Below are 17,179 nucleotides of genomic sequence, written 5' to 3'. Positions count from 1 at the left end.
ACACCCACGCATACGAATCAACAAAGATTTCAAACACAATTTTTGCGATTTTGCCATGGCTGTGGAATAATGCTGTGTTATACAGTATCACCAACTTAACTAAACAAAAATAATCATTTATTGAGCTTTCTTTCCATTTTCTACATATACATTTATATATTTTTATAATTATTGTGAAAAATATGCCCTTTGTGATGTGTTGAAGTTGACATAAACGGAACGACTGGCTGGTGATGTCAGCCATGCATGGAAGACCAAAGAGAAGATGATGATGGGAGAAAAATGCCAACACACACCTGAGATATGGACACCATAGATGTGGTGAGTTGTGACACATGCATACTCTGACACACACGCAAACACACACACACACACACACACACACCAACACGGGAACACACATATACACCTTGATACACTCACACACATACACACTTGCAGTAAAGACCAACACAACACACGCACGCACGCACGCACACACACACACACGCACGCACACGCGCGCGCACACACACACACACGCACACGCGCACACACACACACAAATAAGACACAGAAAACATTATTGAAAAAGGATTCATTACTAACACATGTTCTCCAACAAAAGGCCACTCTTTCAAGAAGAAAACAATAAAAAAAAGAAACACATTTTGGCATGTATTCATTCTCTTGCTTAAGACTGAGTATATACGTACGTCAGCGTCAGAACATTTAAACAGAAAGACATATACGGTGCAAACATACACATATGACTCTCTTCTCTGACCATGAGAGATACCAACCATACACAACGAAAAACCCAAAAATATATATTTAATAAGAACAATGTCATGAGCTACTTCTTGGTAATATCTGCAACTGCAATCCCTCCTAACATCTCCACTTACAATACAGTAATCCAACACCGATCAGGCGCAGTGAGCCTCCATGCCACCAGAGGTCTCTGTTGTTGTACCTGGGCAAAAAGCACACGTCATGGCAGGAGTCCATCGCACTGCTGGGGCCTGTGACACTGGCACAGAGAGAGGACCTGGCCAGCCGTCTGGTCCCACGCTCACGGCATGGCGAACCAGCGGGGCAGAGAGAGAGAGAGAGAGAGAGAGAGAGAGAGAGAGAGAGAGAGAGAGAGAGAGAGAGAGAGAGAGAGAGAGAGAGAGAGAGAGAGAGAGAGGAGGGAGTGTGAGGGGGACTCAGCGCCACAGTGTGCTGCGCGCAGCCCCACAGCACCGCTGCATGGTCTCATCACCACACACTGGTATTCTTCTTTTGTTATTGTTTTTGTTTGCTCTGGTGACGCCATGCTGACTCTGCTGAAGGGACAGAGTGGGTTGTGGTGGGGGAGGATAACCAAACCGAGGGAGAGAGAGAGCACAACCTGCTCCCTACACTGCAAACACACACGTCACGCGCACACACACACACACACACACACACACACACACACACACACACACACACACACACACACACACACACACACACACACACACACACACATGCACACAAACATATATGCACACATGTGCATAGATGCATGTGCACAAACACGCTTGCCTGCCCCCGAAATCTCCACTCCGCATCTCTCCCCCCACTAGTTCCTGCCCCTTGATCCTGGCCCACCACAAACAAAAGGAAAATAGGAAATCCGGAGAGCCGGATCGGGATCTTCTTCTCACTTCTTCTTCCCTGTGCGCTTCTCCGGTTTGTCGCCCTTGTCGGAGCGCTCGGACACGCGGTCGGCCCGGTCCGACTTGTCGCCGCCGCCTTGTTCCGACTTCTCCGCCTCGGACTTGCGGGCGTCGCGCCGCGTGCCCTCGTCCGTGGAAGAGGTAGTTGGCTGAGGCTGGCCCCATTTGGCGATCTCATCGTGCTCACTGATGCTCTTGGTGATGTTGGACACCCAGCCCTTAAGATCCTCCTTCGCAGCAAATAACAGACAGACCAGTGAGGTCAACCGTTAGTACGATGTAATACACTGTATATATGATGTTATGGTGATGTTTTGGGCACCCAGCCCTTAAGGTCCTCCTACAGTATGCAGCAAACAGGGGGCAGGCAATACGGTTAGTCTGATATAATACACTATACTATATGATGTTATGGTGATGTTTTGGGCACCCAGCCCTTAACACCCTGCTATGCAGCAAGTACAGGTAACACACAGACCATTGAGGTCAACAGCTAGTACGATGTAATACACTATAAATAGGACGCTTTGGTGATGTTATTAGCATCACAAATTATAGTACAATTATTACCTCCGTTAAGGAGGTTATATTTTCGGTCGCATTGGTTGGTCTATTTGTCTATCTGTCTGTTTGTTTGTTTGTTTGTTTGTCTGTCAGCAGGATAACTCAAAAAGTTATGAAAGGATATAGATGAAACTTTGTGGAGTTGTTGGAAATGCCAAATGGAACAAGTGATTAAATTTTAGTGCTGATCCGGATCACCATCCCGATCCAGGATTTTTTTTTAAAAGAGTCTTCACCGTTGCGGGATAGGGCGCATTTTCACATTACAGTTTCTACAAGGCAGAAAGACGGGGTCCGCTCATTTTTCCGACGCACCATTGGTCCGATGCATCAATGTTCCGAACATTTCCCATTGATCCTACAGCACTTAGTCTCAGATAACTTTTTACCAATTAAATGAAACCCTTTGTCCCGACAGTCCAATGTTCCGACCAAAAGCTGCTTTAGATCACCGTCATCTCTGAAGCCTACGCAATGGTCATGCTGCTGTCTGTGACAGGTTAGGTTTAGGGAAAGTTTTGGTCAGAAACATTGCAATAGCCTACTGACAGGTTAGGGTTAGGAATGGTTTTGGGTAGGGCACAATTGTAAAACTTGGCAACATTGCATTAATGACAGGTTATGTTTAGGGGTGGTTTTGGTAAGGGCACAGCAAGACCGACTCAGACGGCACATGTGCTCGTCGCAGCGCATGCAGCTGAAGTCTACTTGGCACCGGGAAAAGCAGGACATACGACCTGGGATGATGACCAACCCCAAACAGCCATTGGTCGGAACATTGAGCTGTCGGAGCAAAGGGTTTCATTTAATTATTTCGAGTTAGTGGGCTGTAGGATTAATGGGAAATTTTCGGAATATTGACGAATCGGACCAAAGGGGTGTCGGAAAAATGACATGCTACCAGAAAGACTTGGGGAAAAAAATAGGGTGTAACATGGTCAAATGCTCTATCAAACAGCTTCCTTGGCGGCGGTCTGCACTCTTTGAGTGCATTCCTAGTTTATATTACATCTGTGGTAATAATCGTCAATATCTTACCTCATCTCTAGCGTGGAATAGAAACTCGCTGCCATCTTTTGTCCTGAAACAGAGATCAATGAGTCGAAGTAAGTATGTGTCTTCATCTGAAGCGGTTAATAAGGATGTGATGATCAAGATGAAAGGTTGTGTGTAAAGGACTGTAAATGAGTGACTCGATGCATTCAGCTCATTTCAGTCGTAATTTTGGAGAACCTGATGGACACTTGAACAACTTCAGCATCTGTACTTCCCCTCAGAGCAAGACAACAATGGTACTGCAAAAGGAAGCACAGATACAGACACACCAAAGGAGCACAGACAGTACAGTTTGAAAACACACCATGAACACACACCCATGATGGACACAGTCTTGGCACTGCCTAAAATACAGTATATGTACGTACTGTAATAACAATGGCACGAGGGTACGAAACATGCCCCAATCCTACAGCACCCTCCACACCCACACACATATGCCCGATAAAACACACACACACACACACACACACACATCATTCAAACACATTAGTGGCAGGCAGCCATTGTTATTGTTAGGACCAATTCACAAATATATGTATCGACCCGCTGCCCCGCCTTTCACCATCCTGCCATCTGTACACCCCCTCTCTTGTTCAAAAAAGGAAGTAGACCCTGTGCCACCCTCAGCACACACACCCCTGCAGGCACGGTCACAAAGTAAGGCTGGGGACATGCTTCCTGATTGCCTAAAACAATGCATGCAACCGCATACTTCGAGCACTTCGCACAGTACTTGAGATATTATCTAGAGGGCAGATAGCCAACAGGGCTCTAACCCCTTAAGACGCGGCTTTATACATTTGTTGTTACCAGTATGGTAATGACCAAGTCGTGGTGCATTGCTAAAGGGCCTATGTTGTGTCATAGTATTGTAGTGCTATGGTAGTTACATTTCAATGTCTATTACAGCGCGCCACTGGAGGTACGGCGCGCATTAAGGGGCTACTTAATGTTTTCTTCCATTGACTCTACCGCAAAACTCAACATGGATGGTCATAAGATCGGTCCTCGCGGTTTTGTCAATATTGCACCATACGCACACATCTGCGTACATTGTGACTGGTGCTGTGGCACGCGCAAAATTGCCAAAGTTCGCATGGCAACACACTCATGCACGAAAAGTGCACACCCACACGTTTTCTGCAGCAAGTATGTCCCCGGCCTAACACGGATTGACCACCCTTTTCTTCCTGCCCCCATCTCCACCCCTCCTTTGTGGGAAAAAGGAATAACACCTCCTGTGCCCCCCCTACAGACGCTGGCTGGGAGGCGCACCCAGGCCTCAATTCACCCCGCTCCGCTCCGCTCTTACTTGAGCGTGAAGACGTTCTTCTTCTTCTTGTAGCCCAGCGTGACGTCGCAGGTGCAGCCGCCCAGGCTGAGGAGAGGTTCGTTGTTGTGAGGTGTGGCGGTGTTCTTGGCATCCTTGTAGAAGCCGATCTCGCCCTTGTTCAGCACGCAGTAGAGGTTCGCCCATGACCTGCTGTGGTGACGGATAGGGGAGGGGGAAGGGCGAAGAAAAAAAAAAACACAGCGCCTCCTTCAGCACGGACAGAGCAATTGCAACTTGGGAGCAACGTCGTCACTCACCTGGTGCGGACTCAAGCGTCTCCGGAAGAGCAGTGTGTTTGTTTTTTTGTCGGAGTGAAGAAGGAGCGAGAGAGCGAGGGAAAAAGAAAAGAAGGGAGAGAAAGACAGGAAGAGATACGACCAAAGATAACAGCGACGGACAGCACAGGACAGGACAGCACAGGACAGGTCAGTTCAGTTCAGTTCAGGTCGGGTCTGGGTTCTCTATGGCTTACCTTTACAGAAGAGGAGAACATCAGTCAGCAGAAGGAAGCAGAGGAGAGAAGAAAGAGAGACAGGGTTTCGGTTAATTATAGTTTTTATGACAAAGGAAATGCAGATTCATAAAAAATAAAAACTACAAGATCTAGGATACCGTGGAGTGGACAGGCAAACTTTGAAGTGCATCATACCTTCAAATGCGCATTGACATGTATATAAAGCCATATACATCCAGCTGTTGTGCATGTGCCATTGTTTATGTGTGTGTTTTTGTGTGTGTGTTAATGGTGTATCTGTGCCTGCTTGCGCACACGAATGCATGTGCATGTGCATCTTGTAGGTGTATATGTGCTTTGACATACATATGCATCTGTTCATGTGAGCATTTGCCTGTGTGTGCGTGCATTTTTTGGTGTGTGTGTGTGTTCATGTGTGTGTCTGTTTAGTGTGTGTGTGTGTGGTTGCGTGTGTGTGTGTGGTTGCGTGTGTGTGTGTGTGTGTGGTTGAGTGTGTGTGTGTGTGTGTGTGTGTGTGTGTGTGTGTGTGTGTGTGTGTGTGTGTGTGTGTGTGTGTGGTTGAGTGTGTGTGTGTGTGTGTGTGTGTGTGTGTGTGTGTGTGTGTGTGTGTGTGTGTGTGTGTGTGTGTGTGTGTGTCTATGTGTGTCTATGTGTGTGTGTATCTGTAGCTGCTGTGCTGTGCTGTAAGCGCTCTGAGACCCTGCTCAGCTCAGGGTGTGTATTTGCAGCAGCTGTGCGGTTTGGGACGGGCCTGCACGGGACAGCACGGTTTGGGACGGGGCCTTCAGTCTCTCTCGCGCAGGACTCTTGCTGACACTCCCACAAGGAGGACTGAGGGGGGCGCCAGAGAGAGCCTCTCGGTCAGAGAGAAGCCACACAGATGGATGGCTGCAGCATCTGAAATCCGGCCCAGATCCGGCCCTAACCTGGCTCACATGTGGGCCAAGGTTCAAAGGGGCCTGAACTGAACCGGGCCAGCAGACAGCAGCAGCTATCCGGGGTAAGGGAAAGGAATAGTAATGGCGTATAAACATGGGCAGCCATTTTGAGGTGAGGAGAGATGGGAGGTAAGGAGAGATGGGTTGATGAGTGAGTACAATACCTCAGCTGATCCCAGAACAGCAGCTGAGTCTCCATAGCGCCAGTGGCATCCACCAACCAGGCAAGCTGATTGGATAGCTCAGTGCAGCTCAGTGCCCCATGCAACAGTGTGAGATTTTTTTCTCTTTATTTTTTGTCTTGCAAGCAGTGGAATGGTAAGCTATTCATGAGCAGTCAATGGGTTTGAAAAACTTTGTACAGAAGAGTAAAGAATATATGCTACTAGCTATTTCTATATATAACTATTCTATAAAACTATCAATTATAAGTTAGAACAGTGTAAAATCGGTTTCCCTCCCTTAAGAATAATTGAATGTAATCAGGCTATAAACACCAAATTGCTCAGTTGAATGCAACAATGCAGAAGTCGTTATTTGAAGTGTTAAAGTTCCAATTTAAACTGTTTAAAATGTATGAAATATATCAGAGGCCTTTGTCTGTAAAATATGATTAAAACTCTTGAAAAACCGCTTAATGTAAAGAAGTAAATAGCATTGATAGAAAAGTCAGGGTGGTTATAAACTGCTGGACCTGGACTGGGAAACTGTGAGCTAGTGGGAATGAAGGATATTTATCTGCAAACAAAATTGATTGCTGTGAAAACTAGTTATTTCAAAAAACATACATAAAACATGACAAAGCTTATATACATCTTGCTTTAATGCTTACTAACTATAGCAAAATAATATAATATAATATAATATAATATAATATAATATAATATAATATAATATAATATAATCCAAATATTTCCTTCGCTGGTTTGAGATGAAGCTTGAGCCCTGAAATGAAGCTATTGAACATGTTAGTGCCAACAGCGAGCCGATCTCAGCACCAATCAATCAGACATAGATTGGTTAGGTCTGGTGTTACATGCCAGGGTAGTCATGCCCAAAACATCCACTCCCATACATCCATTGCTCTGGCCAGGGCTTCACTTTGCTGCCACAGTGACTGTGAACGGTGTGTTTCTGCGTATTGTAGTTAAAAAACCAGTGCCCACTGAACGACTACACGTAGTTGGCACCAGGGGCAAATTGCTAGGCACACCATGGATCACATGATCATACCTTTGAGACCAGTAGGAATGAGCACTGGCTTTTCAACAGTCAGCAATTATTAGAGGACGTCACTTTGACACTCTTTAAAAAACAACCAAATTTATAGTTTTAGCATTCTTCTAGCATTTACGCAGTTCTAGAATTTAATGAATTGTTCACTTGTTCAATGTAGCAATACGTACATGTCTATATCAATGTCATTTGTAAAACTTGATGAAAGCTTTAACTTGCATACCAATTTATGAAATGTTGGAATTTTAATCGTTAGCGAACAAAATAAATCATTTTATGTTATCATAAATCAGACACTTATATTAGCCTGGTTTAGTTTGGTTTCAGGGTGGCATTTCCTTTCAAACGTCAACAGTCTGTGAGGTTCAGCAAAATGAAGGCCCATTGTACAACCAGTGTAATGGACAGACAGCCGGACAGACAGATAGACAGACTGAGAGATAGACAGAAAGATAGATAGCTAGACAGACAGATAGACAGAGAGACAGTCAGACAGACTGACAGACATGGTATCGTAGCACTAGACCCCCACCTGTTGGCGGCCTTCTTCTGGTCCTCGATGTCCAGCTTGCGGAAGAGGAAGCCCTGGTGCTTGGCCGTGTGCGACGGCACTGCTGGCACCGGCGGGCTGCTCTGGGCTGGAGCGGATCGGGACCGCCGCGGCTCCCCGGCACCGCTGGGCTCTTTGGGTCGGGGTCTCCGCCGGGGCTTGGGTCGGTCGCGGGCCCGCGGTCGTTCCGGACGGCCACCTTTCTCTGGCATGCCGTTGGGCAGGCGGGGGATCTCACCCCGGGCCTGGAGGGGAAGGTTGTTTCAGACTTCACTCGTGCAGTGATAACTGGAGCATAATCAGGTGTGTAATGTATTAAGTAAATTCATGGAGTACAACCCTAGTACATCACATCACATAGTTGTCACACCGGTAACAACTTAGTTTTACTTCTACTTACACACGTCCAGGGGCAGATCTAGCCCTAGGTGAAATATATACATGGGGCCCTCAAAAGTAATTCTTCAAACACAAGGGCAAATTTGGCCGGGGCCCTAGGCAATTGCCTAGGTGTGCCTAAAGTCCGCATCTGCACACCTCTGAGCATAATAAGAACCCAATTATCCACATGCTATACTTTCTATCCTTTAACCTTCTACTTAAAATGATGCATCATCCCCTTGAAAGTAAACAAATAAAGGTCCTTCTTTTTCACTTATTAGTAAAAGGCCAGTTATATATTGTCTTATAAGTTATTCACTGGGGCCACTTAGAAACTAAAGGAAGATGTCATTGCACGCAGATGTGCTGACACACCTAAATCAAGGCTATAGTAAAATACATCACAATGCAAAAGCATACATTGTATTTTTTTTCTATGATGTGAGACCATGCAGCTGCAATGTGAGAGGACATGTTAGATTGATAAGTAAAAATAATTTACAAAAAATCAATTGGTGTGAGTAAATAGAGTTAATATTGATGGGAAATGTGATTTTACTTCATTAACAAGTCTTAAGTACCCATGCATGTGTGCCTTGAACAAGGCATTCTCTGTGCTCTGAAGTACCGTATGAAGTAAGTAACATTTAGGAAGAAGTGCAATGCATGACATACAATATTCACACAGCACTGTGGCCTATGACTGTTAAATTATGAACGGCCACAGATATACAGTATGGAAGGCACTTACCACGGCAGCCTCTCTCTCCTGAAGCTGTTCCACGATGTCGGCTAAAGTGGACCTCTTTTCCCTTTAGGAGGTACAAACAATATCGCTTTTATTCATTTTTGATCATGGATGTTATTTTCAAATGGCATGAGCATGCCGCGCCAGTCATTCGTCATCATCATCATCATTATCATCATTATCGCAAAGTATCATGTAGTATAAATGTAATGTAAAAATGGAAATGATATTAAAAGAGGTCTTCATACAGTGCCAAGAAAAAGCATGTGAGCCTTTTGGAACATCATGGTTTTTCTGCATGAATTTGCCATAAACTGTTGTCCAATCTTCATTTTAAATCACTTCTGTAGGCAATCACAATGTACTGAAACTAACAGGACAAAATAATCATTTTATTCATTTGTTTTTGTTGACAGCATTCAGGAGACATCCTAAATACTACATGGCATTTGAAGTACAGTAAGTGAACCTTTGGGATTTATCACTGGTCTAACACTCTCTTAATCTGACACAATTCAACAAAGAGGCACATCTTGAGTTTATTCTTACCAAAGGAGTGTTAAACCAGTTTATAAAAATACATTCCAAAGCTCCAACATGATCTCCAAAAATTCTGTGCTCCTGGACACGGATGTTAAGGACACGAAATCCGTGTCCAGGAGCACGGATTTTGCCAAAATTCCGTGCTCCTGGACACGGAATTGTTTTTCGTGCTCCTGGACACAGAATTGTTTTCTGTGATGGACACACAGAAGTGCTCTCTCTATACTCCCACAGCTCTATGTTTCCACAGTCTTTGACCTCAGTCAAATATTTTTTCTCCAAAAAAACATTTCTTACTGACAGGTTAGGGTTAGGGATTGTTTTGGTCTGGGCACAGCTAGTATTCTTTCATTCATTATATGAATTTAATAGCCTATCAACCAACTGGAAAATGTATTTCTCAAAAATATGTATTTAATGACAGGTTAAGGTTAGGGAATGTTTGGTCAGGGTACAACTTCAATTGCTATAGCATTATTTTGCTTAGGATTAGCATTTGGTATGTATTTTCTAATGATAGAATTAACACAGTGCTGTGGGAATATAGAAAGCAGTTCCGTGTGCCCATCACGGAAAACAATTCCGTGTCCAGGAGCACGGAATTTTGGCAAAATCCGTGCTCCTGGACACGGATTTTGTGTCCTTAACATCCGTGTCTAGGAGCACGGAATTTTTGGAGATCAGGCTGAAAGCTCAAGCGTAGGTTGGTAACATTTCGGTTACACTTTACATTACCATGCCAAGACGTAAAGTAATTTTATGGAAACTGCATAGTAATAACTTGTAATGTGTGGTTATAAATTATTATTACGCTGAAATTACACGGAAATTACCATACAATTACCACCTTATTAGCAATCCGTAATGTAAAGTGTTAGCCTACCAACATATCTGCATAGCATTGTCTCATGTAAATGTAACACTTTCTGTTTTGTGCTTTTAGATCCTGCACGTTGTGTTTGTCCACACTAGTAACATAAAGGCAGATCATAACATGATTCATGAGAAATTAATGCAAAACACCATGACCTTCCAAAAGGTTAACACACTTTTTCTTGCCACTGTATAATAATGTATAACTTTCTACAAAAAATAGACAGATACAATATGAAAACAGAGAGATAAAACAAAACACGTGGAGTTGGGCAATACAAAACAGGAGGCGCTGGGGAACAAAATTAAACATTGCTCGGAGCACATACACTTAACAACAATCTACATGTTGATGACTACTGGCAAGTGTCCAGGGTTCAACAGTCTCTTTCCCAGTGACAGGAGTGAGTTATACAAACTCAAACAAAATGAGTTACTACAAAACATGTTCCTAAGTGTTTGTGCTCAAGTAATAACTTACTAAGCACACCTCCTCTGCAGCAGGGGTTCCACCAAATATTTTGCGGTTGCTAAAAGTCAATTTCTGGGACACTTAATTCATATTTACTGTATATAATGAGTGATTAATTAAAGGGTTCCACCTCAAGACCTTAAGGAACATCTTAATTTCTGTGTCCCTGGAATACCTACCAGCAAGCAGAATTTTGGGCTCTGTCCATCCATCCAATTTCTCAACCAGGCCATCATCATCAGAAGGGCCTTCTTTATGATTTGATTTACTGTAAATGTACTGTAATTTACTGTAATACTGGATAATGATATTGTTCCATGTCCTGGTGGAACCCCTACTCAGTGCTGCCCATCGATCATATCAAGCCTAAACACAGACACACATAAGCTACAGCTAAATAAAAACTAACAAAAGAGCTGAGGTACATCACGTTAGCACAATAAATTGCTCATGCTGAGATATAAAGTGCTGAAATATAGTCACTACAAGTTAGAAATGAACCACCAAGACAAACACAGCACTCTCATCACATGACATGCCAAAAATAATAAACTGTGAAAATGGTATTTATGGAGACTAGCCTAATTAGCATTTCATTAGCAAGGTGCCAGCCTGACAGACGTTTCAGGGGCCATTGGCGCACACAGAGCTAGCTTAGCGCAGAGCTAGCTCACTGTAGAATGCCACCAGTCTACCTACTATAACACTGGTAAACAAAACTGAACTAGCTTAGCACCAATACAAGAGGGTGACGATGTGAGCACCACCAGTTAGGGTGACTGGCATATGAATGGGAGTAGTTCATGCATGTCACTTGTGAGTGGCTTTGAGTCCACCACAACACCAACACCACAACACCAAAAGCAGTTGGAAAGGCAAAGTCCCACCACACACCTGAAATTACCTGTGCACTTAAGACCAAATAGCTTTACTGCAAGGTATGTTTACCAAGCTGATTCTGAAACTAGTTCATACTAGACTTGTTGGATGGATGGGGAATGGGAGAAAATGTATATGGTAGCTACTGTGGGACTCACTTTCAAACACCTCTAAATGTCCACTTCTACACAGTTTTCATTGTTCAATTGACTGAAAATATTGGACTTTTATGTACTTCCAGGGAGGACACGGCAGCAGTGTTGCTGATGTACAGACACAAAAGTGACCTTCACAGACTAATAAACACTCTGCTCTTGAAACCAAGGACTTAACCTACAGTGTAAATTTGTCAGTCTGAACTGGGCTAGTGCAGATATGAACTGAAGAACACAAGGGATGAAACACATATGTGGTAGGATTTTTTATTTCTCAAGCTACAAGAAAGATCCACTTCTAGTCAGTAGGCTGACCAAATTGATAAATGATTGGTTGACAAGACAAGACAAGACAAGACAAGACAGGACAGGACAGGACAGATGGATAGATATATAGATGAATGAGCTATGGCATACAGACATACCATACATACATATTGTACATACATACTAACACAAGACACCAACCCCAACCCCAGGCCTGGTCTGACGGCACAAGCCGCCGTAACCGATAGCCCACAGGAGCGCTTTAGGTAGCTTTAGGCCCAAGTCAGCTCCCTCCAGCCACCCTCCCTCCCCCTCCAGCCCCCGTACTCACGTCGAGCGCCTGTCCGAGTGCTCGCGTTCGCTGGATTCCTGCCTGTCCACTCGGTGCCTGTCCCTGCGGCGCGCCTCGTGTCCCTGTGGCGGCGCCGCCTCCCTCTCCTGCTCGCTGGACGTCTGCCTCTCCAGCCGCCGCTCCCGCTCCGCCCGCTCCCTCCACAGCTCCTGGGGCAGCTCGTCGCGCCGCGCCTGCACCAGCTGCTCGTTGGACACCTGCCTCTCCAGCCGGTGGTGTCGCCCGGAGCTGCTGGAGGGCGGCTGGTGCAGCTCGGCCTGGAGCTCCGAGCGACTGCTGCCCGCGCTGCCGCCGGCCGTGCCCGTGCTGATGCGGATCTCCACGCTGCGCGCCTCGCTGTTGAGCCGCTCGCGGCCCCCCGTCACCGGCGTCTGCGGGGTGGGCGGGGTCTTGGGCGGGTCCTGGAGGACCACCTCGGCCATGACGCCCACCTCGCCGCCCGGACGCTCCTGCAGGTCCCGCTCCCTCTCCAGACGTTCACGCTCGCGGTCCAGCAGGGGCTTCACCATCTCGTGCAGGTGCTCGATGGGCTCCTGCGGCTGCCGTGCCGCCAGCTTGCGGAGGACGCGCTGCGCACGGCCCTCCGCGCCCAGACCCGCCGCCTGACCAGGACCGCTTGGCTTGGCGAGCTCCGGCTGAGGTGGTGTCACGGCGACCGTTGGCGAGGGGCCGCTCACGCTGGCAGTCGTGCCTGCCATGCTCATCCCAGGACCCATCACCCCCATGCCCAGGCCGGCCGCCACGCCAACCAGTCCACCGGTGCGGGCCTCGATGGTGCGTGCGTAGGCCGAGCCGTTGAGGACGGGCGTGTAGTTGGCCACAGTGGAGCCCAGTCGCCGGGCAACCGATGATGGAGACGGCTGCTGGTGCTGAGGAGGAGGAGGCTGATGCTGATGCTGAGGAGGATGCTGCTGATGTACCTGCCTCTCCATGACGCGCGGCAGCTCGCGGTCCACCACCTGCTGCTCGTAGATGGTCTGTCGCATGAGGGAGGAAGTGATGCTGCGGATCGGGGACACTTCCTGCGGATCCAGGAAGACCTTGCGGCCCAGCAGCGGCGTGGGCGGGAGCTTGCCTTGCTCCGCCTTGATCTTTTCCACCTATCAAAACGCAGAGGGAGCAGAAATTGAGGAATTTGCGGGGAGATGTTAGATTAACCGAAAGCAGCGTTTGGAACCTTTCATTTTCTTTCTTTAAAAAACAAAAAAACAAAAAAAACATATTCTGTCTTTTATTAGTTCATTTACGATAGGACAGTGAGAGATTGTACCGGAGATGAGTGGAGAGAGAGAGATGGGGAAGGTTCGGCTAAGGACCCAGGCTGGAATCAAATCGAGCCCAGTATCCCACCATTAGTGCCACGGTAGGGCCTGCACCTTTGACTTTCATTGACATGGAATTCAAGTTAAGGAAACAATTCTCATTTGAGTTGGCTTGCGGAAGGCCTTGTATCTGCCTATGAGCTGCTCTACCTTGTATTTACCTGTGTGTGTGTGTGTGTTTGTGTGTGCGTATGTGTGTGTGTGTGTGCGCACACGCCCGTGACTATACTCTACTCACAGTAGTCAGTCTCCTGAGCGAGCTGAAGCGCTCCTCCCAGTTGGCGGCTGCCTTCCTGAAGGCCTCGTGTCGGCGTATGAGCTGCTCCACCTCGTCCACGGAGGAGCCCAGCTCACTGCTACAGATGAGGGGCTCCTGGGCCGTCAGCCACGCCTCCGCCACCACCGCCTCCTGCGCAAACTGGTGCACCTCCAGCACTATGGGAGGACAGGGAGGAGTGGGAGGAGGGGAGGAGAGCGGAGAGGGGAGGGAGGAGTGGAGGAGAGAGGGGAGTGGTGAGGCAGGAGTGAAGGGGTAAGATGAGTAGTGGACAGGTGAAGAGGAGAGGAGAGGAGAAGAGAGGAGAAGAGAGGAGAAGAGAGGAGAAGAGAGGAGAGGAGATGAGAGTGGTGAGGCAGGAGTAAAGTGGTGAGGTGAGTGGTGGACAGGTGAGAAGGAGAGGAGAGGAGAAGAGAGGAGGGTGGAGAAGGAGTGGAGGAGAGGAGAGGAGAACAGAGAAGAGGAAAGAGGGGAAAGAGAGGAGAGAAGATGAGTGAGAGGAGATGAAGAGAGAAGAGAGGAGTAGCAGAGGAGAGAGAGAGGCTTAGGAAATGTACATAGGAAGTGTAGTTAGCAAGGTCACATAGAGAGGTTACTGAGTAAGGGTACTATAGCAAGTGTAATAAGTAAAGATACTTAGCAAGTGTACCAAGTAAGGGTACTTAGCAACTACACTTACTCTGCTGTAAGAACTCCCAGTGTCTGTCCCATTTCTCTGACAGCTCTCTCTGTTTCGCCACCACCCTCTCCAGCTTGTCCCGGATCTGAAAAGCAGAGAACAAGATATCATTTCACTAGATGTCCAACAGCAGATTACAACACATCACTTCACAAGATCTCCAACAACTTTTCATCTATAGTAGTGTTTCTCAACGGGGGCTCGTGGAAGCCCTTGGGGAGCGTTGAGCTTAACACAGCTTAAAGGAGGGGCGCTCAGTTACAAATAGGGGACAATAATATATGTTTTAATCCTAAGGCAGCCTTATGATGAGGTCAAGGGGGCATTTGTTCAAAAAGGTTGAGAACCACTAGGAGGTCCCTGCCTTGCTATTCACTGATCCATGTCTGAACATCTCTCCTTCAGCTACATCCTCCAACTTCCATCCTCATGTCTGGAGACATAATAATAATAATAATAATAATAATAATAATAATAATAATACATCAAATTTGTATAGCGCTTTTCTAAATACCCAAAGACGCTTTACAGAACATGTAACATAAAACAAAAACATGAACAGACATTCAAAGACATACAGAGACTAAAACACAACACAACGGCAATGGAAAGTTCTTTTTTTGTCCATAAATCATGACGGTATGGAGCGTTCACAGTAGTGGAGAAATATGGAAGCCCACGGCGGGGGCGGCGATGAAAAGGCCATGGCGGGATACGAAAATCCAGAGCCTCCCGTCGTGGGGGGCGAGCTCGGCTGAAGGAGGCAGCCGAACAAGCCGGTGAAGTTCTATGGACGGAGGAGCCGTGATGACGCCGGCAGAGGGGGGCATCCGAGCTCGCCATGTCACCAACAACGAGCAAGACGCGGGCATGGACGCCGAGGATGGACGACGACGGCAGCGCAGGTTGTGGTAGTTGGAGAAGTCTGCAGACAGGAAACGGCACATGGTGTAGAGTGGTTGGAGAAACCAGCAGCCACGCTGAATCCACAACAGTCCGGACTTCCTGGAGACAGTGTTGGAGCAGGCGTCGGATGCAGCAATCGAGAACAGCAGGTGTTGTGCAGCTACAGCAGCGGGCCAACGCACGTGTAGCTGTAATGCCGTTAAAGTTTAGCAACAGCCAGGCATCGGTGACGGGTTCTTCCAAAAAGGGTGAAAATAGTCCGAAAGTTTTGTGTGTATTTTTTGAGTTAGTGAATGATTAGGAGTGGAAGAGAACGTGACATGGTCAGGATGGAGGAGGGAGGCCAGGTACCGGAGGAGTACTGCACATCATTCCTCAATAACTCCCTCCATTCCTTATTGGTTTCCTCCATAGGTGGAGGGGTGACTATGAGGCTTGAGGTTCTTTCCTCCCATCCTCCCTTGTGCTCATGGCCTCATGATGACGCTACGAAACGTCGTTGATGACAGAAGTTAAATTCAATATCTCGCAAAAGTGCAATTCAAAGGCCATTTTCTCATTTACAATCAGGATGTTGGAAGGGGAAAAAATTCTCTCAAGATGTTGTGGCAAGGCTGATAGTGGGGAAAGTTTATTGTTTTCTCCACAGAAGCGGGCATCAGCAAGGCGCGAGGCCACAAGAAGGTCAAGGATGGGAGTTAGGATAATGGAATGTTCACATGAAGTGTGGAGGGAACGACTGGAGGCAAAGGTCTTTATTGCCTGTCATTTTGTGACATGTTGTGCTACCAATAATAATCACTAGAGGGAGCAAGGTTCTAAATATACCACTCTTTCTTTTTTCCACAATGTATTGATGATATTGTTGTCTTAATGTGTCTCTACAGATATTAATATGTACAAAAACAATATGTACAATAATAATGTACAATAAGTAGCATAAAACTAATTTGGAAAAATATGCAAATGATATAGCGATATAGCAAACATGTCATAACATGATTTTTTTCCCACATAAAACCTAATTTTTTTTTTATCATGAGGCATTTTAGGGCTACAAACCTTTCTGAGACAATTTTAATGAATACTTGCAATTTTACATGTGCAAACATCGTAAGTGAAGAATTCTTGCACACCGCCTAGCGCACCGACAGAGCGCTCCATTCTTGTGAATGACCGACGTCATTCAGGAATGGGACACGATTGGTCCAACACCACAAACCGAACTATTTTAAACCAAGTTTGTAACCATTTGTTTGTTTGAATTGCTTGAAGAAGGTCAGTAGACCGAAACGTTGCATTAAACCATGCAAATGTGAACAGTGTGCGGGAGCTTTCTTTGCTTTAACATGTGCAAACATCGTAAACAAACTAAAATGTAAACACACTGATAACACTGATAAAGCGCACTATTGGAGTATAATAAATTCAGTAAACAAAATAAAGGTCAAAACAACAACACTAAGTAGGTAAACATCCTCA

The 17,179-nt window shown here is 46.2% G+C and overlaps 1 protein-coding gene across 1 annotated transcript in view; it reads right to left on the bottom strand.

Moving 5' to 3' along the window:
• Positions 1 to 1,669: 1,669 nt before the first annotated feature.
• Positions 1,670 to 17,179, bottom strand: part of LOC134454137 (spectrin beta chain, non-erythrocytic 4-like) — a 133,135-nt gene continuing 117,625 nt past the window's right edge. Inside the window, 8 exon segments of the mRNA XM_063204941.1 lie at positions 1,670 to 1,918; positions 3,291 to 3,333; positions 4,624 to 4,794; positions 7,826 to 8,088; positions 8,976 to 9,036; positions 12,463 to 13,613; positions 14,074 to 14,270; positions 14,792 to 14,876. Coding sequence (XP_063061011.1) covers positions 1,673 to 1,918; positions 3,291 to 3,333; positions 4,624 to 4,794; positions 7,826 to 8,088; positions 8,976 to 9,036; positions 12,463 to 13,613; positions 14,074 to 14,270; positions 14,792 to 14,876 — 2,217 coding nt within the window. The 3' untranslated portion in view covers positions 1,670 to 1,672.

This window comes from Engraulis encrasicolus, chromosome 8 (assembly GCF_034702125.1).
Source record: "Engraulis encrasicolus isolate BLACKSEA-1 chromosome 8, IST_EnEncr_1.0, whole genome shotgun sequence".
NCBI classification, from domain to species: domain Eukaryota; kingdom Metazoa; phylum Chordata; class Actinopteri; order Clupeiformes; family Engraulidae; genus Engraulis; species Engraulis encrasicolus.
This window is presented reverse-complemented; position numbering and strand designations above follow the sequence as displayed.